The sequence below is a fragment of the Ceratocystis lukuohia genome (assembly GCF_044167205.1).
Source record: "Ceratocystis lukuohia strain C4212 chromosome Unknown Supercontig4_pilon, whole genome shotgun sequence".
Taxonomy (NCBI): Eukaryota; Fungi; Ascomycota; class Sordariomycetes; order Microascales; family Ceratocystidaceae; genus Ceratocystis; species Ceratocystis lukuohia.
This window is the reverse complement of record NW_027263523.1, coordinates 3,293,852-3,320,600: the sequence shown is the minus strand read 5'-3', so window position 1 is coordinate 3,320,600 and position 26,749 is coordinate 3,293,852. Positions and strand designations below refer to the sequence as shown.

The window sequence follows — 26,749 nt, the reverse complement described above, 5'->3', positions numbered from 1 at the left end:
TGCTATGCTATGCTATGCTATGCCCTTCTATGTTATAATATCCCAAAACAAAACAACATACGTACTGTGTATCCTTGAGAGCCAATTGCCCTTCTCCCCCTCTCTTTTTCATCTATAGCCGTGATCGTACCGCATCCAGACGGTACTTGACATCCTTGAGCGCCTTGGTTGCCGGCTTCCACGCCTGAAACTGCTGCAGTAGCACACGTGTTTCCTCAGCTAGGCGCGTCTTGACCAGGTCCTCCTCGAGCAGGCCTCGCATGACCCAAGGCAGCGTATACGGGTTTGTTGGGGCCAGTGACCCGCGTGGGCCGATAGAGCACGAAGTGCCGGGCACAGCCGAGGTGGTTTCAAGGGCATTTGCCAATGCTAGGTCGTAGACGCGGGCATCATAGTAGAGACGTGAATGTCCCTCGCCACTGTACAAACTGCCGGCAAGAGGCACACTGAGCTCGCGAATAAGCCCGTGATCAGAGACGCCGAGATTGCGTAGTTTGAGCGCGAAGCCGACAAGGTGGGCGATAAAGTCGGGTGCATGGAGCCGGCCGTCGATAAATACGGCGCGGTAGATATGTGGGTGCTGGGCAGGCGAGTAGACGGCACTTTCAAGTGGGACAAGCTGGTCATCGATGCTGCCAACGAAAGTGATGCGAGCACCGAACTGCAGCACACTACGTAGCGCGGCCTCGAGTCGCTGGGAGATTTCACTCTCTGGGTTGGAGAATTCCCATAGCTCACCAGCAGAGCCCATGAGCATCCCCATGCTAGACTTGTAGTCGGGAAACGGACCTAGACAAACACCGGCTAAAGAGATACCGTTAGTCTCAAAGAAAAAGGGAAATAAAAATGGACAAGGGAAGGAATGGCTCACCCATGGCACAGACACTAATATGTGTGGTCGATGTAATCACACCGAGATCCAACAACCTAGCTAACAGCATAATACCTACCGGCACGCCTTGAGAGTGGCACGAAATCAAGATTAAATCAGCTTCTTTGAGTTGGTCCAGCCAGTTCAGCAGCAACTTCCATAGGTTTTCTACCCGTTCAGCAATCTTCCCCTCTCCTTCTAATGCCACCTTTTCGATATCACAGTCTGCAAAGCCATGTGCTGCCGTCCATCTTGCAATGGCCTCAGCGCCCAGGGTCGCAAAGCGCAGTGATGTGCCTGTTGGCTGACCCACCATAGGCCGCAAGTATGCGGCAGGGAAGAGCCCATGCACACCGATAGAAATAGCCTTACGCACAGGGCGGGCCGGGGGATCGATAGATCGGAAGACATGCTTGGTGGGGGGGTGTTTATGAGAGCGGAGAATCAAGTTGGTGATTTGTGAAATGAGTGAGGGCGGCTCTTTGATGCTATATGTGCTACTGAAGGACGGTAGGAGGAGGTTAGGGTTCGTTGTGGCTTCACAGGGGGCAGCAGTGTCGCTGGAAGTAGAGTCGAGACTACCCACTGACCCATCCTGGCGGCGAAGATTGGACTCTGACTGACTCTTGAGCGAACGTCCAGTAGGGTCTGTAGTAACTGTAGACTTGGAAGGGGATGAGGAGAGAGAAGCTGACAAAGAACCTCCTAGGCCACCGCGACGCCGCTTCTTGTCCTTGCTTGGGAACATTGGCAGTGGCAAAGCTTCAGTAGCGGCCCCAAGCGTAAATGATTGCTTGTTAGTTTCATTTTTTGGCTTTGTTGGTGCATCTACCTCGAGAGCTGGCGTCGGACTTTCCTCAGATGCTTCACCCATAACAGCCAGCTCACCTTGTTGGGGCTGAATTGTTGTTTGATGGGTATCGGACGTCCGGGGCTGGCGAGACCAGAATGCCCAGGTAGCACTTGTAGATGGTTTTGAAGGTTCTTGGAAGCCTGGGACTAGCGATTTGCTCGTATCGTTAGATAGAGGCGCTCCAGACATGGGGGTGTCCTCCTGGGGCTCTAGCCGGCTCTCTTGTTGGTTTTCTTGCTGACTTGTTTCTGGTGCCGGATTTTGTGTTGAATCGGGCGCTTCCTTACTGGAATCTTCTGCAACAGCAGCTCTAAAACCTCCGTACCAATACCCTAGCCATGAGCTGCTGTTATAGGAAACATGGGCATTGGGGTTTGACTGCGGTGATGGTGGCGAGTTAGATGAGTCTTCAGTCTGTGGCTCATGACTTGCGGGCTCAGAATCTTGTGTTGGAACCGCATGTCCTAGTGTTTCCTGAGTCGGCTCGCGAGCTCCTGTCATCTTGGGGGTTTCGATTGGGGCAGCAGGTCGCACTAGCCAACTAAGCCAGCCCGAAGGTGGTTGAGGCAAGTCTCCAGATGGTTCTTCTCGTGGCTCTTCCAGCTGCACAGCTTCTGGAGACTCGGCATTCTGAAAAGAGAGATCAGTGCTAGTTTTTTTTGCCGTACCTTGCTGAGAGGTAGAGGATGCCGGGAGAATCGCAGGCTCAACGTCAGTCTCAGCTAAAGGGGGTGCTGAAGGTAGTGGCGTTTGAGTCTCTATTGTAGTTGGTTGGCTGGCGGTGGCTGTCATCTGGGGGTTTTGCTCCCTGGTAGATATGCTGCTTGCTGAAAGTGGCGGGTCGGGTTGTTCTTGCAGTGAAGATGGGCGACTGTTGTTCTGCTGTAGTTGCTGTAGTTGCTGTAGTTGCTGTAGCTGCTGTTGCGGGAGGTGGCTGTCGGTGTGTGTCTCGGTGTGGGCCTCGGTGTGGGTCTCGGTGGCGTTGATGCTCTGAATACTGGCTGCGCGCTTGATAACAGCGTCTAGCCGTGTCAAGTTGGCAGAAGACGAGGATTCCAGCGGCTGGAATGTATCGCCACGGATGGTTTCACAGACAACTTTGGTAGAGGCGGCTGATTTGCGAGGCCATGAGCCGTACCAGCTTGGGCGCTTAGCCACCTGGAGAGAGAGCAGTCAGCCGACAGTTCGGTTATGCAATGTAAATGCAATGTGATGCAATGCACCAGGCCGGAGTGGATTCCTCCCACGGATCCAGATGCCAAACAGACGCAGCCGAGTGTCTACGTTCTTTTGGCCGTGTTTACATGATGACTCGCGAATAGAGCCACTGGGACATCAAGAAAGAGGTACTTACTCGCCGCGGTAGTGTGTCGACAGGCCCCGATGCCGTCATGGAGGAGTTGTTACTAGGTTTAGAGCTTTCGGCGGAATCTTGTGTGTCTGTAGGAGGGTTTTGAGAGTCGATAGGTTTTGGGGCAGCCCGGGGCTGTGTTGTTGGTGGTGCTTGTGCTTTGACCATTGCGAACGGGCAGCAAATAGACGATGACGCAACAAGAAAACAGGGTTGGGTGCAGCGACAAGGGTTAAAGTGGGAGGGCGAGAAAGAAAAATGGCGATGATTAGTGCTTGGTATTGTCAGAGATGACAAGCATGGGAAGAGACAAGAAGACGTCTAGTGGTAGGAGAAGAGAAGAGAAGAGGAGAGAAGAGAGGAAAAAAATAACGAATGCTGTCTACGTATAAATGGACGTGATTTCTGCCTGCATTCCAAACGCTAGCATTGCCTGTGATTTAGGGGCTGTCGATAGTGTTGAAACAAGGTCTTAACAGCTAGTAGCCATAGTAAGGGTTATCGATACCACAAGGGTTACGGGTTACGATGAGCCTGGACTTGGCTACATATGCTAGCGATTAACATTGACTAATAATTTAAGACTCATTAGCCACGACCGTTGCTTATAGTATTATGAGCATCTCATGGCAACACCAAGGTCTACGAGGCAATGGCGCTTAATGTAAATGGAAAGGTTATCTCTAACATCCACAGTTGCTCTTGAGGACAAAACAAACTCGTCTGCTCTGGTAGTTCTCTTCCTTGTCTCTATCCGCACACATGCTCTAAATCAAGCGCCCGAATCACCGTGTGGCTGACTGTTAAATTATGGATGGAGGTGGCGTTCGTGGTCTATTCTAGCTTGTTGATTTTGAAGAAGATAATAGGGCATCCTAAAATCTTTGAGAAGCTGTCTGAAATATCAAGGCCCGGTGACGGGGTTGGCTTCATCAGCGATACAAGCGCTGAATAATACGATTCTCACCGTAACTAGATGTTCGGGATTGCTTGCTACTGGCTGCCTTTCTATAGTATGATTGCCATCATGCCGGGTCTTTGGCTTGTTCTGGCTAGTATGACTGGCTTTGGGAGTATCTGTAAGAAGCTTACTGGGGGATTGAATATCGACGTGGCTATGCTTTTTTGCGACGCGGTCTGGCTAGAATATTCTGTTATATATTAAAACTGGCAATAATACAACAACGGCAGGCGGAAGCAGCGCCCCTTGAAGAGTTGACTACTCTTTTGGGATGCTGTACAAGAGACCTGAGTACTAAACATCAGAGACATGGCAGAGTCTTAGCCCCAACAGGTGGCCTTCTTGAAGGGCCTAGTGGTTAATACCAAAGCTGTAGCCACTGCTTGACTCATTAATTTCAGACAAACATACAAAGCTTTCGAGTCTGCTACGGCTTTACTTGGCTTATTGCATATCTTGACTCAAAGCCATCTAGAAACCGACTTTTCAAGAGTTGGGGACAAGGCAAAAAAGAAACACGTACGAGATGGTGCTGGAGTTTTGCTGAATTATGGCTTCCCCCAAAACAGTCTCGTGTTATCTAATGTGCATGACCACGTGCCCCTCGCAGTAAAATGGTGATTCATCTAGGTAAAGGTAGGCTGTGTTTGGGAATATGATATAACCCAGACATTCCTAGACCATCAGTAGGAAGATATCTATTCACATGGAACTAAGTGCCATCACTCCATGAGCTGAAAAGGTAGCCTCTTCCTCTATGACAACAGTATCTGTCCTGCGCGCCCTGATAATGGCTAAGCCAAGGGGACGACTCTAGTGCTCGATGGTGCGGTAGAGACGAGGCCCAAGGCTCTGGCGGCTGATTATCCCTTAGTTATGAGCTCCTGAAGTGAGCCGGGATAAAGTTGCCTTGACATTAGCTAGGCCGAGAAAGGTGCTCTAGTACTGGAGAGTGCGATGGGGATGAGAACAAAAGGCAACGGCGACTAATCGTCCTTTGGCCGCGAGTTATTGCTGGGTGCGGTGAGCTTCTATCGCTGAAGTACATAGTAGGAATCGTGAAAAAGGTTTTAGCGGCGGATGGCCCTTTCCTTTCGTGATGCTAGCATAGTTTTGTATCAGAGCATGCTTTAAAATATGGCTTGGTCGGGGGCGGGGGGGGGGGGGGGGGGGGGGTGATGTCAATGCTCGAGACAGCAAATATGAAGAAAAAGGTTCTAACAGTAGATGGTTCATTGCTTCGAAATTCCTGGCGTGAGCCCGCATAAACCTGTCGTGATAATGAGTTGAGAAGGAGGTTCTGATACATGGGAGACTAGAGCTAGGAGAAATGGCTCTGCAAATTCGCCATCTTTTCACTGAGCAGGGGCTACTAACTCAACTTCGCAATAGTACGCCGGCCATGCTAATAGCTGTATAACTGTCGAGAAACCTAGAGATTTTTATTCTGTGGTGTTGATTAAATTACTAGGAGGATGGTGTTGAGTACACTAGAGTCGAAGAAACTAGACACTGGTGTGCGTGCTGTCACCAGAGACCTCTTTCCGTTGAATCGTACGAGCGTAATGATAGAAAAAGCCGTTGAATATGTAAGGCGAATCATCCTCTATCGGCTGTTGATATCGCCTGTCAGCTTTTCGTAGTTCTTGATAGCGGATGTGTTTTGCTTCCCATGACATCATGCATGTAGTTGAATCAAAAGAGGCTGTGATACTATGGGCGAGCTGGTTACACAAGGCTACTCATCCAAGTCAGCTTGTTCAGTGATGAACTGCTGCTATCATCCTAGCTGTGTAGGACGTTAGTATTGACCCATGCCGGCATGAATTGCTGCTGGTTTTTGCTACCTTGTTCATGTACCTGAGTTGTCTTAATTTTCCCAATTTTCTTGTGTCTCGATTACCTCTTGATCCTAATACTTCATCGATGACACTCTGATCATCTGATCATATCATCGTAGCCGGATGTTCGTTCTCTTTCTTGGTGACAAATGCGCTGTAGTGGATGCAACGGAGCTAATATAGCAGGTTAAGCCTCTTTTTTGTAATTCAAAAAGTTTATGGTCAATGCCTATAAATGGCGCTTCACCTACTATTAGCCCCTGGAGTAGTTGCTATCCCTGTGTACTGCTGTTTGTTAGAACAGCTCATTGATGGCTTTCTAAGGCCTCTGTTTAAACCCCAAAGGGATATCTAACTTTAGCTTGCCTGGTTGGAAGTTTTAAAAAAACGTAACCAGTGGTGTTTTGGTCATGCTGTCGAAGGATCACGGTGAAAACTATGTTTGTACTGGCTGTTCAGGATCCACTAAAGAGTTGCAAACTGTCTCGGCTAATCCAAGGCTACTAACCTGCGCTTATCTTATCTCTCTGGACCCAGAAAAAAAAAGTTTTGGGTCCTGTTCTTCTAGATGCCGCTCACATTTCAATGCCATTCTAATTTCAAGCCAGACAAACATCATCAACAACGCCAGCCTTTCTCTTTCTCCCAATATAAACCATCCAACCCCCTTTCGCAGTGCCGAGTCGAGTTTTACCTGAATCAATGGTCTCGCTGCTGGCCTTCTAAATCGACACTTGTCCGCTTTATCATCTAATTCTCTTGACGCCTACCCGCTCACTATGAGCGCCCTTAAGCGCAAAGAGGCGCCCGGGGCTGGAGCTAACCCTCCGTCCAAGTCCGCAAAGACATCTAAATCTCCTCAAACCAAGAAGCGTGTCAACGCGGCAGCTGCTTCAGCGGTTGCTTCTACGGCCGCCGGCAAAAAGACTACCAACGCCTTCAAAAACAAGGCCAATGAAGTCGTCTCAGCCCCCGCCAAGTCTATCCTCGCTTCCCTGCGAGAGGAGGAGCCGCTGTTTCCACGTGGTGGTGGCAGTGTGCTAACTCCACTAGAGCAGAAGAGAATTGGCCTCGAAGCCAAGGCTGATGCTTTGGCAGAGGACGAGTTATTGGAGAATAGTTCTAAAAAGTCCATTGCACCAAAGAAAGATCGTGGCCCAAAGCGGGCTAAGGCTGACGGCAAGTTGCCCAAAGATCCGAATGCCGTCAAGATTGAGGCTCTGAACTTCAAGGTACGTTGAGGATGCCATGCGAGAAAGACGGGTCTGCTGTACACAAGCAACTGCAGCGCTACTGGCTTTTTCGTCCACCACACTCCCGCCAGGGTCAACAGCACCCACTTTACTAACGCTTCTCTCATAACAGAAAGTCGTCAAGGGTAGCCTCATCCTCGCCCAGATCACTGAAGTTAAACCGCTATCGCTTACTCTCGACCTACCCAACAACCTTACTGGTACTGTATCTATCACATATGTCTCTGACGCCCTAACGCAGAGGCTTCAAGCTGCTGCCAATGCAGATGAAAACGACGACGACGATGGCGACGACGACAATGACGACGAAAACGGGGATTCTGATGGCTCCTCTGCGAACGTCGATTTGCACCAGCTTTTTGCGGTCGGCCAATATGTCCGTGCCGCCGTCTTGTCGATTAATGATGGCGCTGGGAAGTCCCGCCGTCATATTGACCTCTCGCTTAGACCGTCCGATTGTAATGCTGGCCTGGCTCACGATGATCTGGTCCCTAACTCTATGGTCATGGCTTCGGTCGTGAGTCTCGAGGAAAAGGGCTGCATCATGGACCTTGGAATTTCCAACCACGACGTCCGTGGCTTCCTGCCCCGCAAGGAGCTGGATAAGTCGATTCCCGAAGAACGCCTGCAGCCTGGGGCTGTCTTGTTCTGTCAGGTCACTGGCAAGACCGGCAAGGTGGCCCAACTGACGACTCAGGCAGCCAAGATCTCGTCGGTCAAAAACACGCCGCACGAGGCTACCACTATCAACACCTTTGTCCCTGGCACTGTTGTCGATCTGCTTATTGGTGGCACTACATGGGGTGGCTTATATGGAAAGATCATGGGCTCATTGGATGCCACAGCTGATCTAATTCAGTCAGGTGTTGGCCCGCTATCGGTCAATCTTGAGTCTAAGCACAAGGTCGGTTCTAAGATCAAGGCCCGGGTTATCTACAGCTTTCCCTCGACTACAGCACAAAAGGTTGGCGTGTCGCTTTTGCCGCACATTCTCTCTCTTGAATGCAAGAAGATTGGCGGTTCCATGCCCACTAAGTCGTTGCCCATATCGTCATTTGTCAACGAGGCTGTTGTTAAGCATGTGGAGACTGAAATGGGCTTGTTCATGGACATTGATCAAACCGGATTCCGCGGCTTTGCTCACATCTCGGCTGTTGCTGATGAAAAGGTTGATGCGCTCTTTGAGAGTAGCGGCCCCTATCAAATCGACTCCAAGCACAAGGCTCGCATTACCAGTTACAACGCCATGGATGGTATGTTCCAGCTATCATTACAACCTACTGTTCTGGCTCGTCAGTACCTGCGTATGGAAGATGTGCCTATTGGTGCTATTGTTGACTGCACTGTGGAAAATGTGCCTGTTGGCCCTGATGGCGTTACTGGCGTGGTTGCTAAGATTAGTCCTGGTATTGTCGGCTTCATCGCCGCCAAGCACCTGGCTGATGTTGAGCTACAGAACCCCGAAAAGAAATTCCGTCCTGGCGTCTCTATCAAGGCCCGTGTGTTGGCACTGGATCTCCAGTCTCGCAAGCTTAGGTTGACGCTGAAGAAGACCCTGGTCAACTCCGATGCCCCTGTTATTTCTACTTTTGACCAGGCTGTTGTTGGCTTACGCATTCCTGGCACCATCGCTAAGCTCATGCCGCATGGCGCTTTTATCCACTTCTACGGCAACCTACGCGGCTTTCTGCCCGTTTCCCAGATGTCCGAGGCTCTGATCAAGGACCCTAGCGAGCACTTCCGTGTTGGCCAAGTCGTCAGTGTGCACATTCTAGATGTTGACCCGGAGAAGCGTCGCCTAGTGGTGTCATGCCGTGATCCGTCAGCTTTTGGCATCGATAAGCAGAATGCGCTCAAGAACCTCAAGATTGGCGACAGCGTTAGCGGTAAGGTCATGGAAAAGGCCGAGGACATGGTGGTTTTAGAGCTAGCTGGCTCCGGTCTTAAGGCTTTCCTGCCTCTGGGTCACCTGTCCGACAAGTCTAGCTCCAAGAACCGCGCCATGCTCAAGAAGCTGCACGTTGGCCAGTCCATCTCTGACCTCACTGTGCTAGAAAAGCACGAGCATCGCCGCGCTATTACTCTCACGCAAAAACCTAGCCTTGTCAAGGCTGCTAAGGAGGGCAACCTGGTGCAAGATACAGCCCAAGTCAAGGTTGGTAGCACGCTAGCTGGCTTTGTTGGCCACATCACATCTACCGCTGTCTTTGTGCGCTTTGCCGCTAAGGCCTCTGCTCTGTTGCCCAAGTCACGAATGCTGGCTGAGATCCGTGAGGAGCCTAACTTTGGTTTCGAGCTGCTACAATCTGTTTCTGTTGAAGTGGTCACCGCCAACGCTGAACAGGGTCGTCCTGTCGTAGTTATTGCCGGCACCAAGACAGAGCAGAAGCCCAAAGCCGATGACATGGCCATGCCAACATTTGAGGGAATTACTGGCGATTTTGGCTTTGGTACGCTCCTCAAGGCCAAGATCACTGCTGTCAAGACCACCCAGGTCAATATCCAGGTTCTGGAGTGCTCTGAGCTCCAGGGACGTGTTGATGTTTCGCAGCTATACGATTCCTTGTCTGATATTGCCAATGTCAAAACACCCCTAGCTCACCTCAGCAAGGGTGATGTCATTCCTGTGCGTGTGCTAGGCGTTCATGATGCCCGCAACCACAGCTATTTGCCAATCTCACACCGTTACAAGGCCCACCAGGTACTAGAACTGACGGCCCGGCCTTCGGACTTAGCCGCCGAAAAGCCACAACCCCTGAGCTTCGACCAGATCAAGCCAGGTTCCAAACACCTTGCCTTTGTCAACAACAGCGACAAGCATGGTGTCTGGGTTAGTCTAGCGCCTAATATCGGTGGCCGTATTGCTGCCGTCGACCTCAGTGATGACATGACTTTGCTGAGCAACATTCGCCTCAACTTCCCTGTCGGCATGGCTCTCATGGTCAATGTGACTTCCGTCAATGTTGAACGCAAGTTGCTTGGACTCTCAGTCCGTTCCGAGGCCGAACGTAAAAAGGTTACTTGGGATTCTCTACAGATTGGCGCCGTCCTGCCTGGCCGTGTCACCAAAGTCTCAGATCGCCAGGTGCTCGTCAAGCTTAGTGAAGAGGTCTCAGGCCCTATTCACCTACCGGACCTCCATGACGACTTTGATCAGGCGCGCCCTCATAACTTTAAAAAGAACGACCTGGTCCGCGTTTCTGTGGTGGATGTTGATGTGTCTAATAAGCGTGTGCGCTTGTCAGCACGTGCTTCGCGCGTTATCAGCTCCGGTTCTGTTGTTACCGATCGCGAAATCACCTCTTTTGATCAACTAACTACTGGTGATATTGTACGTGGCTTTGTCAAAAGCGTTGCCGATGGTGGCTTGTTTGTATTGTTAGGCGGTAACGTCACAGCACGTGTCAAGATCAGCAACCTGTCAGACAAATATGTCAAGGACTGGAAGGCTGCCTACCAGATTGACCAGTTGGTCCGTGGCCGCGTGGTCTCAGCCGATTCCGAAAGTCAGCGCATCGAGCTGAGCTTGAAGGAAACCGTACTATCGCCCAACTACGTGCCTGCCAAGTCCTGGCATGATTTGAAGAAGGGCATGGTCTTGGCCGGCCACGTGCGCAAGGTCGAGGAATACGGTGCCTTTGTCGAAGTTGAGAATTCTGACCACGTGCGTGGTCTTTGCCATCGCAGTGAGATGGCTGAGCAGGCTGTAGCCGATGCTCGCAAGCTCTACAATGAGGGCGATCGTGTTAAGGTCAAGATTCTCAGCATTAACCTGGACAAGAAGCGCGTCAATTTCGGCATGAAGGCCTCGTACTTTGAGGGCGACGATTCCGATGATGAGGATATTGAAATGGGCGGAGTTTCTCTTGAGACGGAGGACCAGGACGTCGAGGATGTGTCTGAAATTGAGGGCGACGAAGAGGAAAACGATGAAGAGGATGAGGATGAGGATGAGGATGATAGTGAAGATGAGAATACCACTATCCCCCAGTCTAGCTCTAAAAAGTACGACTGGGCTGCCGACCCCTTCGCCCAGTCCGACTCCGACTCCGATTCTGATGTCGGTGCAGCGGCCAAGAAGGCGTCTAAGAAGAAGAAAGCCATCCAGGTTGATAAGACGGCATCTCTGGATGTCAATGGCCCCAAGTCGGCCGCTGACTACGAGAAGCTGCTGCTCGAGAACCCTGACGATGCTGACCTCTGGCTCGAGTACATGGCCCTGCCACTGCAGCTAGGTGACGTTACCAAGGCTCGTGACGTTGCCGAGCGCGCCATCAAGACGGTCAACGTCCGTGAGGAGATGGCCAAGATGAACATCTGGCTAGGCTACATCAACTTGGAAGCGGAGTTCGGCACCAAGGACCGCCTAGAGGCTGTCTTCCAGCGTGCCTGCCAGTACAACGACGAGCAGGAGATTCACGCTCGCGTGGCTTCAGTTTACATTCAAACACAGCGCTACGAACAGGCCGAGGCCATCTTTGAGGCCATGTCCAAGAAGTTTGGCGCTGTATCGGCTGATGTGTGGACCAACTATGCCCATTTCCTGCACGCTACTCTGGGCCGGCCCGACAAGGCACGTGCCCTGCTCAGCCGCGCACTACAGGCCCTCAAGGACACACGTGTGCACCTCCCTCTGACCGTCAAGTTTGCCGCGCTCGAGTTCCGCTCGGCCCATGGCGACGTTGAACGCGGCCGTACTTTCTTTGCTGGCATTCTCGACAGCTACCCCAAGAAGGGCGATCTGTGGAGTCAACTGCTAGATCTAGAGTTGGCCCATGCTGTGGCAGCTGTGGATAAGGGCGAGAAGGCTGATGTCCAGGCCATCCGTGATCTGTTCGAGCGTCGCACCAAGGCCAAGGGCCTCAAGCCTGTACCAGCACAGAAGTGGTTTGAACGCTGGGCCGATTGGGAGACCCGGTCGGATGCCAAGGGGAGAGAAAAGGTCATGGCCAAGGCAAAGGCGTGGGTGCTAGCATATAAGGCAAAGCAGGCGAGCAAGAGCAAGGGGGCTGAGGAGGACGTCGAGATGGAGTAGATGGAGAAGGGGGGGCTATTTGTCTGGGGGTTGAAGAGAAGGGCTCTTTTGTGAGGCAAAAAAAGTGCTTTTGTGCGTTTTTTTTTTCTTTCATTTTTTTTTTTCACATGTTCGATTCTGTTGCTAGTTCTTGCTTCTTGTTATATTTCTCATGTTCTTGCACTGTGGTTAGTATCTATTAGGTTTTATTCTGGGATCTGGCGTCTATCAAATATTTGCTGTACTATATCTACCTGGATCCGAAGACAGCGGCTAGGCGAGGCCGGAGCATAATGGTTGGTGATATCAGCTGCCTCTATCCAATGTCAAAACACTAAACTAAACGTCATCTTTAACTTGAATTTGAAAATAAGTATTGTTACCAACGCCTGCTGCCCCATTTACTGGAACACTTTATAAGCTGTTCTGTCCCACGATGAGCATGTGAGAAATACAACAGGCTTCGATGGCGCAGTGGTAGCGCAGTGGTCTCATAATTCATGAGGAGTCTGATTTCTCTGGAAGTCATCCGTAATGTAAAATGCCATCCAAAGGTCGTGAGTTCGACCCTCACTCGGAGCATCAATAACTTTTTTGCTTCCGATCTATCTGGATACTTGTAGAGGCTTCGTGGGCATCTGGCTCCTTTTTGTTGAGTCCTAGCGAGGGGAACTAATGCTCAATCTTTTTAACCCACGTTTATTCTATTAGACGCTTAATATAGACGACACTATGCTGTCAGGAAATGTAGAACGCGAGCAAATGCAGACTCTTATCTTCCTTTCTCTCTGCCTCTAACGCTTAAACACCGTTGCTCCTAACCGTTCAATCTCCCGGCCCTCCTCGGTCCCCCGGCCTGCCGCCTGCAAAATACGCACATATGCATCAGCGTCACGCAGCCGCACGGCCTCTTCGGCAGCCTTGACTTTTAATCCACACTTCTCGTACATGGAGATTGTCATGCCTGGGCCTAATGTCGTGCATTTCGGGATGAACATAGCTGCAACGCGGGGGTTTCCTGCCTGTAGCGAGAGATTATAAAATGGCTAGCTGGTTGTTAACAAGGGAAAGAATGCGCAAATATGAGAAAGCGAAAGACTTACCTCCCAGCCAATAGGGCTTTTACGCTGCTTCGAAATCTCTGTGATCTCGGCCCAGTCGCGCTTGGCAATAAGTGCTCGAAGCCTGATCCACCAAGCTACTTTCTCAGGAATCTTAAACTCGCTCTGCAGCTTCTTTGCCTTACCGAAATTGCCCAGTTTGATCAGCTGGAACATGGTCTCATTGACACTAAGCCCAGTAAACTCATCCGTCAAATCGCGGTCCAGCGCTTCCTGTGTTCTCAGCAGCATGGTCGACTCCTTGAGTGAGTGCAGCTCAAAGTTGCTTTCCTTGGACTCGGCCAGGATCTTGGCCGCCAACGCAATTTTGTCAGCAGCAATTCGTGACGTTGGCTGATCCAGAGATTCACGCAGGAAGACAATAGCACCATCCATACGCCGGTCGTCCTGGTAGTACAGATCCTTGAGAAGGGAATTATCGCCCTCACGGATCGCCAATGTTTCAATGAGCGCACTGGCCGTTGGTCGTGTGTTTAAAAGACGGAAAAAGGCGGCCAGAGGCAGTTTGGCTTTGAGCTGCAGGAGCACAAAAAGCATGAGGTCCGTGTCGCCACTCTCAATAGCCTTGTCAAGGGCGAGTTCATCCTCCTCCATGGCCAAAAGAAGAGGCACTTGACGGCCACCACGCGGCTCGTGGTTTAAAAGCTGGGTTGCCAAACGCCCTCGCCCTTCACCATAAGCTGCACGGGCAATCTCCTCGAACGAAACCCCAGGCCGACCTTGCAACTTTTCAACAATCAGCCTACAAACAGTCTCGTCATCCTCCTTGCCGACTTTAACTTTTGCCGTGGCCCAGTGCACGTATATGCCATCAGTAGGAATACGAAGATATTGTGCTACTTTCAAGGCAAGCAAATATTCATTTCGACACAGTAACCGCTCTACCAGACGTTCGGCAGTGAGGCGGTGGAACTGTTCAATAGATAAGGGCATGCCAATCTCGAAAAAGCGGACAGCATTGAGCACACGGAGGGTTTCACACATGTCAACAAAGTCATCGCTGTTATAAAGATCCAGTACTGACTTTCCAAAGGAGGCAGCTTTAAGGAGTTGTTTTTGCCAGTGAATATCGAACTCGCAGCCAGCGGCATTGACCTATGAATTGTGAGAAAAGGAATATGAACAATGTGTGAATATAAAGCCCAAGAACATACACAAGTATTTACAGCCTCGGTCAGGCTACCCCGAATCAGCTGGATGTAGTCATCGGCCTTGGGCGATTGCAGCTCCAGCTGGGCCACGGCGTCGAGAAGAATAGACGCCGGTGTTGACTCTGCAAACTGTCCAAACACTTGATTTGTTTCTGGGGGGACTTCTTGGATAAATTCGCAGACGTCATTAGTGAGGACAATAGCCCCATCATGCTCTACCCTGTGTTAGCATAACTGTTGTGGTTCATAAGGGAAGTCAAACTAGAGACCGAAACAGGCGATCGGGAGAGAGCACGCACCTGATATTACGTGCACACGGTTTGTATCATAAAGATACGTTACAGATGTATCATCTGGCCCGATAATGTGAACCTCATCCTCCCATGCAATGACCGCATCACTGCCCGCCCACTCAACATGCTTTGGTGGAATTTCCGAGTTAGCATTATGCTCGACGAACCTCTCCTGGAAATCGCTGGAAACGACATGTGCAATGCCGCCCACTGTATACAATGCAACGCGACGGCCATTGGGTGAAACACTTATGTGGCTAAACGGGCCAATATCCAAGAAACGGTCCTCGCAATCCGTAGCATCGACACAGTAAATCGTGTTCTCCAGGCTAACTAGAGCCTCCACGGAGCGTGATAATGTGTGGTTAGGTGGCACAATGGCCCATGCATGAACAGTGCCGTTGGGTACTGGGGCGAGCGGTTTTGGCCGTGGCTCCGAGTATGAAGCTACGGATATTAAGGTGTTGTTTCCGAGGAGGGCTACCAAGCCCTGGCCATAGAATCTATATAAGACAATAGGTCAGTGTCTACCTCTCTGCTCTACATATTCGGGGCTGCTACTCACTTGCATGATACCACACCGTAGTTTTCTGCGCCGTGGCCAAGAGTAAATTGTGTGAACTCGCCCTGGTAGTCGTAGCAGCGCACTGTACCCTCAGGCATGACTACTAGTAGTAATTCATCCTCTGACCACCCCAGGCCCTTTATTGTGCCGTTGTCCCACGGAATCTGGCGCAGCGGCTTGCCGGCATAGCTGTATATGTCGATACTGTGCTTCGAGGACTTGCCGGCTTGGTACGCTATCAACTTAGTGTCGTCCTTCCAGAGCGCTAGCATCCACCTGTTAGTTTTAGGGCCTGTGCTTCCCGGCGAGAGAGGTTCCCGATTTCAGACCTACCCAAGGACCCGCCATATGACGCAGCAGCGATGACGTAGTTGTCGAGATTAAGATCCTGGTCAAACACTTCGGTGTACAGCTGAATCTTGCGATACCACTTATCGCCAAGTCGCTCCCAGTTTGTTCTCGGCTGTGCGGCGTCCATAGTTGACGGAGAAAAAAGACAGCGGGTCGGTGTAGAATTGGTCCAAAGCCGCCAGTCTACTGAGCGTCCCAACAAGCAAGAATCGTAGGGGTTGTCATCATGAGGCTAGCAGTTAGCAAGGCTGAAGCTTGTGAGGTCAGGGTTCAAAGCTCCTGTGAGCTGTCTGCGGCTAAATATCGGCTATACCGGTTTATAGGGCTGGTAGCAAATGTGGGCTTACCATTATGACGTCGTGGGTTAGATGGTTATTTCAAGCCCCAATCTTGAACTTGAATATATCTATAGCCTACGGCAACCCCAGCCTTTTTTTCTATACCACCTATCTTTGTTTCTGAGCCATGTCGCGCTACTTATCAACACGCTCCGACTGGCGCCAAGACTACATTCGCGCATTAGATGAGGCGGAAAAACGTCAGCCCGATGACCATGGCCTACTAGATGCCTGTAAGCTCCGATGATGATGGCGACAACGTCCTTAACATATATGTTAACAGCCTGAGTATATTCTATCTTCGCAGGCGCCAACCTTGCCGACCGCATTGCCGTTCTCGAAGCCGAGAACGCTCTTCTTTCACGGACTCCGACCTCCACTTCTCGTACTCACACAAAGTCGTCCCCATCGAAAGCTGCATTTGGGGACCAAACGGCACTTGAGCTGCAGCGCGATCTCACTGAATCCTTACGCAAAAATTCCAACTATGAAGCCCGGCTACGCACAGCCGAGACAGAGCTCGAACAACTACGCGCAAAAACACGCAGCGACTTACAAAGTCTAACGCAGCTCAAGAGCGAACATGCACAAAGCACGACAAAGACGCACGATTTAAAAGATGAGCTGCAAGAGAAAAGGCGCCTTCTAGATGTGTGTTGTCCCTGCTTAAATCGGTGTCAGTTGCAGTACTAACAAGCTTTTCCTCGGTATAGCATCTCCAAGACGAAATGATCACCATCAATCTGCAGTTGACAGTAGCTGAAAAAGAGCGTGACTCAGTCAAAGCCGAAAACAAACAACTAATACAGCGCTTTCTAAATTACAAGGCACAACATCAGGAAGGGCCAGTCGACGACGCATTACGATCAAACGAAACACCATTACCAGAGCGACGAAAGCGAGCAGAACACAGCACACGCAGCACGAGGCCGCAATGACGGGGAAAACACACATACAGCCATGCAGACAGTTATCAGTGGACACAGCCAAATATATGAAAGCAATTATAAACGATGTAGTGAATCAGCAACGAGACAAGCGGGCATGGATGGTGGTATCATTGGGGATGTTTGGTAGGAGGGGAGGATGGGCCCAAAGTAGGATAGAAGGCGCAAGTAATGGTTTAACGTACACATGACATAAATACACACATGAGAAGAAGAGGGGTATGAGGGGATGGGTAGAAGAAGAGTGGGAAGGTAGGGAAGTAAGTGAAACGAAAGAAAAGCTGTCAAGGGGTAGGTAAAAAAAAAAAATGATGTCATCATCGCAGAAGGGGATATTTTGTCAAACAAAAGAAACAAGCTGCCGAAACAAAGAAAATACCAAAGGCAAACATGATGCGTAGGAGGAACAAAGAGCGACTTAATGCATAGGAAACCAAGATAGAAAGAAACCATGACAGTCCTCTCTTTCTCTCATCTGCCTTCCTAGTTGCCATCATCGCTTAGTTGAGATACAAAAGCTGCCACCGGCATTTGTCCAACTCACATACCCCGAGGGATATGTATGATCCTCGACGTCAAGGATCGTGCTCCCAACGTCATTGATGTTATGCGAGCTTTTATGGTCGTGCACAAACGTCTTGAGCGAGATGATTTTACAGCCTGACTTAAGATCGAGGAACATGCGGACCAGGTCGTCGTTGAGCTGCGATGTGAAAGCCTGGTTGTTGACGAGAATGACATCTGCGCGTTTGAGGGCATCGAGAATGCGCGCATTGCGACGAAAGTCCCCGCGTTCCAGTCGCACGCGACCAGCGCTCAGGCCCCACAACCGACAGCGCGCCTTAAACTCGCGCACTTGAGCATCACCGAGATTACACGCGTTCTCCATCATCTCGCAGCCCCAGCTTTCACAGCCAATTTCAAGGGCCGCCTGGATGACGACGTTGCCTACACCAGAGCCCAGGTCTACAAATACCTGATTTGATTTCATGCGCAACTTCTCTACCAAAATTTCGGTGATGAATGGTGCTAAAAGCTCGCCATAGACATTGTCGCTGCCGTTCTCATACTTGCTGAGAAGCTCAACCTTGGGCGCTACCGTACGGTCGTACACTTGGGTCAGGATGAAGGAGACAAAGTCACTGGGCAGGCCGTGCTTAGCCTCCAGATTCTTGATAATAGTGCCGTCGCGAACTAGACCCCGTAGGCGCTTGTTGTATTCGGCGAGGGCATCTTTGAAAAGCACAAGGTCTTGGACTTTTTGATTGGAGGCTTTAGTGAGGCGACGCACGATGCCATTGTGACCGTCGATAAAAGGGCGAGCTTGCTCGCAGGTAAGGTAGTTGTCGGCTACATGCTGAACCACGTCGATAATGCTCGATACAGCGTCAATTTTGTCTTTTCCGCGGACAAGCTCGTACCTGGAGAGGGGAACAAACAAAGTGTGAGCTAACCGACTAGCCAAGAGAGGTGAGAGGGAAACAAAGCCAAGGCAATGCAAGACATATAGAAATAAGTGCGTACCTTTCTCGAGGGTACAAGCTCGGATACTGTAGTTCTACACAAACCTGGTCAGGTTTTGCGCCAAGGACTGGCGTGCACTTGAGGGCCAAAGACGCAAGATCGGCGGCATGGATAAGCGGCAACTTGCCTTTTTGCCGCGCGAGGTCGTCATAGGCACCCCGCTCGATTATCACGCGATTCGGGTCATCTTCGACCGCCATCCGCGCACGCTTCTTACGATTGCTCATACCGATAGCATCCAGCCAGTTGTCATCATCTTCGCTCTCTGAACTAGAATCAAACATGACACGAGATGGACTGCGCGGCTGCGCGCTGCCGGCCTTGCGCTTGCGAAGTTGATGATCATCGGACGACTCGGAAGCTAGCGGCGAGGCGATGCGGGGGCGGCGTGAGAGAGCCAAGGGAGTCGAAGTCGGGGCCGAAGCGGAAGTGGAGGAGGGGGTGGCAGCAGCCGAGGACGAGGACGCGCGAGATGGCAAGCGGGATGAGGTCGAGGGGTTTGGAGATGAACGCGGCGAGACAGACGACGATGGTGTATATAACGGGGTGGAGGATGAGGAAGCGGTACATGTCAGCTGCTTTTTACGGGCGGCAAACGGAGTCGCGACCCCGTTCACACTACCACCGGGTCTTGAGGTAGCCGAAGCCGACGGAGCAACGGACTTGGCAGATTTGGGGCGTTCGACGGTGACGCGCTCAATGCGGATCTTGGGCGGATCGGCTTTGAATTTTGTCTTGCCTCGAAAAAGCGACATTGCGATTCAGCGGCGAGCCTGTTGGGGAGCAAAACGGAGTCGAGTCAACGATAGGGGTAGCAGACAGTGAAGGAGAGTCAGTCTAGGTTCGGGGCGGGCTGACGACGACAAGGGAGAGAGGGGCAGGTTGAGCGGACGAGTGAGCGAGCGAATAGCTCTCTGTAGACTAGACGTGTAAAAATAATGAAGATGGGGGCAAAAAGGAGAATAAATGCTTTTAGGGAATGAAAGATGTGCAAAAAGGAGAAAAAAAACAGAGTACAATGAGCTTGGTATTGTCACGGCGTCCCGAAAATAAAATAAAGTGAACTAGGAAAAGGAAGAAAAATGAGGGGAGAAAAGCCAAGAATGTAAAGGGAAAAAAACAAAATAATGGAAATAAAAAAAAGGAAATATTCGTGGTGTGACGATGAACTGGCGAATGAGAGACAGCAGAGCACGGCAGTCTCACGATTAAAAGAAGACAAAAATGACAAAAGCAAGCAGCTAGCAATATTTCAAAGCGCAAAATTATATTTGCCCTCTTGTTCCCCGTGTTTTCTTTTTTTTTTTTTTTCTTCTATCTTTTTTTTCTTTTTTTTCTCAATTTTTCGCGCCGTCGTGATATTGTGCTCTTCTCTTTCACGTTAGAGTTTACTACGGAAGCTTATGGAAACACAAGAAGTGGGGCTGTCGGACAGCTGACATCTGCGTCCCTGCAGCTGTCCCCATCTGTCGGTCACAGTTAATGGTAGTACAAAACGCAACATGATACATCGCTAAAAGCCAACCATCGATCCATCAAATCAATCCACTGTCGCATACATACAGTGCTCTACATACCTAATATCCAACTACGCACTTTCCCGTGTACCGTCCAGCATCTTCTCCGTTCCTCTTCGCTTCTATCCCCTACAACTCATCCAGCCACGGAATCGACTCCTGTGCTCCCTTCTTCTGGACAGTCTTCGAAGCCGCCTTGTTCGCCAGCAACACAGCCTGTCCTAGAGTGCTGCCCTTGGCTATCTCCAGTGCATACACCGCCACAAACGTGTCGCCTGCAGCGGTCGTATCAACCACCTGCACCTTTTCAGCCGGGACCAGCTCGTTTGTGCCGTCTGCTGCCGAATAAAAGACACCCTGTCCGCCTAGCGTGATCACCACGTTCTGCACCCCAGCATCTTTCAGAATCTTCGTAGCCGCTTCCAGGCCCTTGGCCGTCTTCAGCAGGCTCTCGTCGCATCCTGTCATAATCATCGCTTCAGTCTCGTTGACGATAATGTGCTCCAGGCCCTTCAGGTGCTCAGCCGGAATGGCCTGAGCTGGTGCTGGGTTGAGAATAACAGGAATGTTCTCGCGGCGCGCCATAATCAAGCACTTTAACACAGTCTCCATCGGGATTTCAAGCTGCATAATAATCATGTCCGGCTTAGGGCCCGGAAACCCTTTCTCGAATGCATCCGGCGTGACTGTATGATTCGCGCCGGCCGAGAGCAAGATGCGGTTCTCCCCGTTATCCTCGACCAGAATAATCGCCACGCCCGTCGAAACCCCCTCGACCACGGTTACATCTGAAGCGTCGACGCCGTAGCCCGCAAGGCCCTCGAGCATGTTCCGGCCATTGGTATCGTTGCCCACAGCGCCAATCATGCGCACTACAGCCGATGCTAACTTCGATGACGGTGACGGCGACCCGCTAGTGCGTGACAGCTTAGCACAAGCGACTGCTTGGTTGGCACCCTTCCCACCGAGACCCGTGTGGAAGGTATGTGCAGTCATGGTTTCGCCGGCCTTGGGGATGTACGGCGTGTACATGACCAAGTCAGCGTTGAGAGAGCCTATGACGGCAATGACAGGAGGAGAAGCCATGGTGAATTAGACAAAAACGTGGTTTTACTCGTTACGCCTAGTAAAGTCAATTTCTTTCTAGCCGTAGGTGGACGGAGCCTTATGTCTAGCAACACCTAAACACCGCCTGTAAACAGGATACTCGAGTGGGCCCATATTCAAGTGGGCCCGTTGGTGTTGGTCACGTGACCTAGTATGTACCTTTGTATCTTCTGACCATAGCGTTCACTTATACAACAACGACCACGAACTGCAACAAAGCCATCAAGAGTTTATTACAAAATATTGGAGTAACAGCAATCACCAAAGAAAAGAAAGCTAAATGTACAGGTGGTAAAAAATGAACAAGAAAACAGCAACATGGCGGCCATGGGACCAAGCTTCCAGGTCATCCATAATTTAGATGGCACTTGGAGCCGGGAAGACATGCCGGGTAGTTGGAACTGCGAGTTGATGGATTAGCCCGGCGGCCCCTCATCGATGCGCTCAGGGTCCAGCCCATTGCAACACAAGCCCCTCTTTTCCATATCCAGAAATGGTATGGCAGAGAGTAGCCTCGTCGAGGCACTTTCTCAGCGCGTCAGTGTCGATGCAAGAGTCCTTGTCAACGCAAGAGTCCTTGTCGACGGGGATGACGCAAATGCTGTATGTAGAGCTGGCTAGGCTGTTGGGCGGGTAGCAGCTTGGGGTGTCTTTGCTGGTAGCACCAAGTCCCGATGTGTCCATGTTTATGGGCGCACGGGACTACTGGCTGCAAAGACGCCTTTGGTAGCAGCTAGCATGGCGGCAGTAATGATAGAGGCGGACATGTTGGCCTGATGCGATGTTAATAAACGAACCTGTGTAGCGTGTTGGGGAGAAAGCTTACGGTTTAGTTGGTGTATAGACAGAAAAGGCGTATAAGACGTAGAAGATGGAAGAATAGAGACAGTGGGGTGGTATATAGTCGAATGGAGGATAGATAATAGGTACCGAAAGATAATAAGCAAGTAAAAATGGACAGAGAAGTAGAGTGGAATAGAGACAAGGGTATAATATGTGCAGGAAGGAATATAAAATAGAGACGAAAAAGTAATGGACGAGGAGAAAAATAGGCCGAGAAGTTGATGATAGAGACCGGATAGTAGTAGATACCAAAAGTGTGAATAGTACGCAAAAGAATGTGCTAAATAGATGTCAAGAAAATAAATGAAGAATAAAAAGTAGACAAAGAAGTGAAGTAAATGCACAAAGAGAAAGAAAAGAAAAGAAAAAGAAAAAAAAGAAAAAAAAAAAAAAGGAAGGAAAAAAGAGTGGTGAATATGATCGTGAATGCTGATGATCTTCCAAACGAACTCTTGCGATAAACAACGAGATTCCATCACGTCCTTCTTATACAATCTACAGTCCCCACTTCAGGGCCCAGAGTCTTGGGACCAGCCCCGTCGAGTCGCATCTTAGACAACCGAAGCTACCACACGAACACGCCCCCCCTTCCTTTTCTCCCTTCTCCCCCTCCCCTTCCCCTTCCCCCTCCCCCTCCCCCTCCCCCAAAATAACCTGGCTGGGTGCCTATGCCCTGCCTCGTTTTGTCTACCTTGGATCGGATTTTCGATGTTAGACAAGCAGACCACGCCACCGCCACTACAGGCCTGCCCTGGCTTAGACCTTGGGATATGGGCTGTATCAGATGCCATAAATCCCGACAGAGCCTTTTTTTTTCGTATCAATTTTCCTATCTAAATATAGCACCCCCAGTGCTCTTTCTCCCCCTGAAATGACAAGAAAATCTGCAACAGCGGCACGCATTCTTTCTTGTCTCCAGTTTGTGCGCAAGCAGCTTTTGCTTTTCGTCTTGTCTTGTCTTGTCTCGTCTTGTCTTGTCTTGTCACGCCAGCCTAGTCCCAGCCGCTTACTTGGGATCTACGATATTCCACATTGAATGCGGTATTCAATGCTCGAGAGAAGCAAGATGGGGGTCCAGGCTTTTTAGTTTTAGCAGTTTATGCCAGTGGGAAAAAAAAAAAAGGAGGTCATAGCTAGAAAAGAGCAGCTAAGTCCGAGCTTCCTTGTCCTCAGCCAGGAGCATACATACACATGCAAAGAAAGGATCGCAGGCCAGACAACACGGACTAAGGCAAAAAGGAAAGAAAAAAAAAAGACGTCCCGAGGAGGTTCGAATGGCCTAGTTGAACTGGAGCATTGGGAATTGAGCCCAATGCGGGGGTCGAACCCGCAACCTTGAGATTAAGAGTCTCACGCTCTACCGATTGAGCTAACCGGGCGGGATTTGAGGGTTCACATTTTGTGCCCCTGCAAAACTAACCCTTAGGTTTTGTGGTCCCACTATTTTTTCCAAATTAGGCGAGCAACAAGTTCAGGTTCGAGTCCAAGTTCAACAAGCCTGCTCGGAAGCATATGTGCTTCTCTTGCTCGAAGCCTGTGGTCAGCCTAGCAGAAGGCCAATTCTGCGCGGCAGCCAATCCGGCGTCGCTTGAGCTTAGCGAGGTTGAATAAAATCAGTCCAATTAAATTCGGATGAATTGAGGAAGGGGTTATCTCCAGTGTCTCCAGTGTCCATACCAGGAGAGCACCGCTTGATCTGGTCGATTTGATTTGATTTCAATATATTTAACGTCTACTGGAATCACCAAGATCAAACGACGCTTCTGATCGATTTTACGAGACAGCAAACATATCAAGCCCCAAGTTTGACGTTCGATGCTCAAATACACCATTTGTTCCCCAGTCTATGGGGTGTCCAGAAACAGACACGGCCACTTCTCACAGAGACCCCGAGACCCCGAGCTTCCGCGTCAAGGGATCTCGCTAGCAAAGATAAATCACATTTAACCTGTATAATATCTCAAGCTTGGTGCAGCCACCACCTAGCCATGGTTTTTTTTCTGTCTTTGCCGCTTTAATTTCCGCTTTGGATCTAGTGTTATGCAACCTGGGCTCAGGCTCGCTCATAATAATCAACCTTAAATCTCGGACGTAGCTCGAGCCTCGCGATCTACTAATATTGCCTGGGAGTAACTGTGATCATGCCTCCTGTAGAACCAATGTCACACTTGGGGTCTAGTGCCAGGAGTATATGCTGCTTATAACGGTATAGGGTATAACGCAGAAATCACGCCCTCCATCGTCGGAAACCACACAGTAAATGCCGCTCTCGCTCTCGCTATAAGGCTTAGTATAGTAGTATGAAAAAGGTCTTCACGCGGTAGGCATCTCTCCCGTGAGCCGAATGATCCATAAGATGCGGCTCGCATCGCTGGTGAGAAATAGAGCGGGCTGTGCATCATCAAAATAAATAGGAGAGAGGCTGCAGTGGAAGATGCTGTTTTTTCTGCCATCCTTTTAATGCGTACTTAGCTGTCAAACATAGGCAGCACAGCCTACTAGACGTCGTAGGTATAGATATACATCCGCTTGCATAGTGTAACTTTTCATGTCATGCTGCCCTTGAGTTGGTGACGGATGGCTGCGCTCATGAAATTCTACTGTGTCCTTGTTGTTGTCATATGTGATACCAATGGATGGATAGTTTAATGAGTCTGACTTGCGGAAAGCTTATCAGTGGTGCTTGGATGCTGCTGTTCGGAAGAGGAAGAGGGCACGGCTTTAGAGCAATGCCGGGATTATGGGAGCTTTGGCGTTTGATGCTGGGGATGCCTAGGCTAAGGCGTATCAGCAGTGGACTTGTCATATGCACCCTCTCAATGCAAATGCGGCAAATCGGCATGGCATGGTCGCTTTTGTTGGACTTGGCATGAGTTGAGCTAATCTCGATGTTGTAAAGGGGATCAATGGCATTGACAAGGGAGCGCGGCTGCTTTGCATTCGTTTATACGATGAAACTTGACAAGATTGCTGAGCCCTGCACTTTAACATCCAAGTGCTATTGGCCGATGTCCCTGTTGGCTGCTACTGTAAGTATAGATTGTTGTTGTATGGTTTCTTTCCCATAGAAGGGCAAGCTCATCCTGCCATAAGACTATGGGGTGGCTATTTGAAGTAGAGAGGCCATCCGTTCAAAACACTCAGATACGTCATATCACCTCTGCTTGGATCCCTCTTGGCCTTGGGAAAAAATGCCAAGAGGAAAGCCCGCCAAGATCATATCATAGAAGGGGGTTGAAATAGCGCGTCCAGTCACGGTAAGCAGCAAGTGGACTGCCCAGGAGCAGCATCCTCTAGAGAATGCGTCCGCCCCCCCCCCCTGTTATAACCTAGCTGAGTTGAGCCATGTAAATTGCTACATGGCTACCTCTACCATAACACAATCAAATCTAACTTCATATGAGCCCCCGGCTCACTTGATCCATAAACTATACGTTGCCAACGACCAATTATCTGTCAGTAATGAATCTCGTGCGGCCAGAGATCAACATCGTCAAGAAACAGGCTAGATTCCACCTCCAAAGCTTTAAACCCCGTCTTCCTAGCCAAAGATGATCCCAAGTATATGCGGGCACCCATTCTATAGCTGAAGCGAGCTAGGGGGAAAGTGCTCTGTGCCGCCGCTGGGTGAGGGCGCTACAGCTATCAATGCTAGCCACTACCATTGTCCATTTGTCCATATTTTGCATTGTGAGGTTCCTCATCGAGAGTTCATTTGTTGAGGACTTTGGCTGAAACAAATTCATACCCGGGGTCGCGTGGTCTTATAGTTGTGTGGTCTTGCATCTGCGTCATACATCGGCGTGGCTGCGTTCTGACACTCCATGTTTCAAACTGTTGAGAACAAAAGAAGGTATTGCGAGAGCGGGCAGCCCCTCCCTATCTTACCGTCAAGAATTCTACATAAGAAAAGAATAAGCAACGTTGGGAGTAGAGACTTGTACATAACACGAGGAATCAGAGACCCTCACGCATCATAGCAAAGGATGGGAAAAAGAGAGAACACACAACAGAAAGCAGCCATCACATAAGGAAATGGAAAAAAGAGTCTTGGGAAATAGCCGCAAGGTTTTTCTATGCGATCCAGAGCTTAAATGTCATTTCATCTCTCCCGGTTTTGCTAATTATCACTAATTACAGGCAGATATGGAACGTGAAGGGGTGTGTCTACACTATCGCTGGTATCAGTGTTCCTACCAGACCTAGCATGGTCTTTGGGTGGTCGTATTGAGTGAGATGTTGGTTTTCCATTGAGTCCAGCACAAGGTTATTGTATTGCTGGGCGCTAAAAGTGGGTGAATCGTAGTAAGTTGGCGAGTTCCATATCTATCTAGCATTTGGTGACTTCTGATTCAGCTCAAGTGACTACTAACCCGGACAAGGATAATTCCCACTCGCAAGAGTTTATTCTTCATTGAACTTGCTTGCAGTTAGTGTCTAGCAGGATTATTAGAACCAGGCGGTGTAGCGCTTAGCTTTCGTGGCTGGTAAAACTTTCAGGTCGGGGTTGAGTATACCTGACGCTGATAGTATCTATCAGCTTGTATTCTTTTATGTCTATATACTGCTATGTTGTACCGTTGCGGCAACGTGCTTAGTGGCAAATCACATGGATAATGCGGTATTCTAGGATAGCGGCGGAAAATTGCAGTTATGCATAGTCTTGAAGCATCTCCGGCTCGGCACTAGGGCTGGGAGGGGGTCGAACCTACATTTACAAAAATGGCTACCCGATGTTTATGGTATACGGCAACCGCCTGGGAACTATTCTAAAAGGCTGTCTGTGGAGTGGCTTTTCCATTTCGTAGCCACGGCTGCTGCAGTATACTATATTTGTAGCGGTGGCCG

At 50.0% G+C, this 26,749-nt stretch overlaps 6 protein-coding genes across 6 annotated transcripts; 2 read left to right on the top strand and 4 right to left on the bottom strand.

Moving 5' to 3' along the window:
• Positions 1-112: 112 nt before the first annotated feature.
• Positions 113-3,243, bottom strand: HOO65_040768 (uncharacterized protein; the record flags this gene model as incomplete). Its single annotated transcript, XM_071002547.1, has 3 exons — positions 113-789; positions 947-2,882; positions 3,079-3,243. The coding sequence occupies 3 exons, from the start codon at positions 3,241-3,243 to the stop codon at positions 113-115; spliced, it is 2,778 nt and encodes a 925-aa protein (XP_070859611.1).
• Positions 3,244-6,656: 3,413 nt separating this feature from the next.
• Positions 6,657-12,165, top strand: HOO65_040767 (rRNA biogenesis protein rrp5; the record flags this gene model as incomplete). The annotated part of the gene is made up of 2 exons (XM_071002464.1): positions 6,657-7,109; positions 7,243-12,165. 2 exons carry the CDS (start codon positions 6,657-6,659, stop codon positions 12,163-12,165), a joined length of 5,376 nt encoding a protein of 1,791 aa, XP_070859610.1.
• A 773-nt stretch (positions 12,166-12,938) lies between these two features.
• Positions 12,939-15,752, bottom strand: HOO65_040766 (putative vacuolar protein sorting-associated protein 16 -like protein; the record flags this gene model as incomplete). The annotated part of the gene is made up of 6 exons (XM_071002577.1): positions 12,939-13,166; positions 13,248-14,360; positions 14,420-14,631; positions 14,716-15,212; positions 15,275-15,550; positions 15,604-15,752. 6 exons carry the CDS (start codon positions 15,750-15,752, stop codon positions 12,939-12,941), a joined length of 2,475 nt encoding a protein of 824 aa, XP_070859609.1.
• A 338-nt stretch (positions 15,753-16,090) lies between these two features.
• HOO65_040765 (Autophagy-related protein 16) lies at positions 16,091-16,901 on the top strand (the record flags this gene model as incomplete). The annotated part of the gene is made up of 3 exons (XM_071003005.1): positions 16,091-16,196; positions 16,271-16,614; positions 16,677-16,901. 3 exons carry the CDS (start codon positions 16,091-16,093, stop codon positions 16,899-16,901), a joined length of 675 nt encoding a protein of 224 aa, XP_070859608.1.
• A 502-nt stretch (positions 16,902-17,403) lies between these two features.
• HOO65_040764 (Histone-lysine N-methyltransferase, H3 lysine-79specific) lies at positions 17,404-19,189 on the bottom strand (the record flags this gene model as incomplete). The annotated part of the gene is made up of 2 exons (XM_071002737.1): positions 17,404-18,331; positions 18,435-19,189. 2 exons carry the CDS (start codon positions 19,187-19,189, stop codon positions 17,404-17,406), a joined length of 1,683 nt encoding a protein of 560 aa, XP_070859607.1.
• Positions 19,190-20,080: 891 nt separating this feature from the next.
• HOO65_040763 (putative ribokinase) lies at positions 20,081-21,037 on the bottom strand (the record flags this gene model as incomplete). Its single annotated transcript, XM_071000732.1, has 1 exon — positions 20,081-21,037. One exon carries the CDS (start codon positions 21,035-21,037, stop codon positions 20,081-20,083), a length of 957 nt encoding a protein of 318 aa, XP_070859606.1.
• Between the last annotated feature and the right edge of the window lie 5,712 nt (positions 21,038-26,749).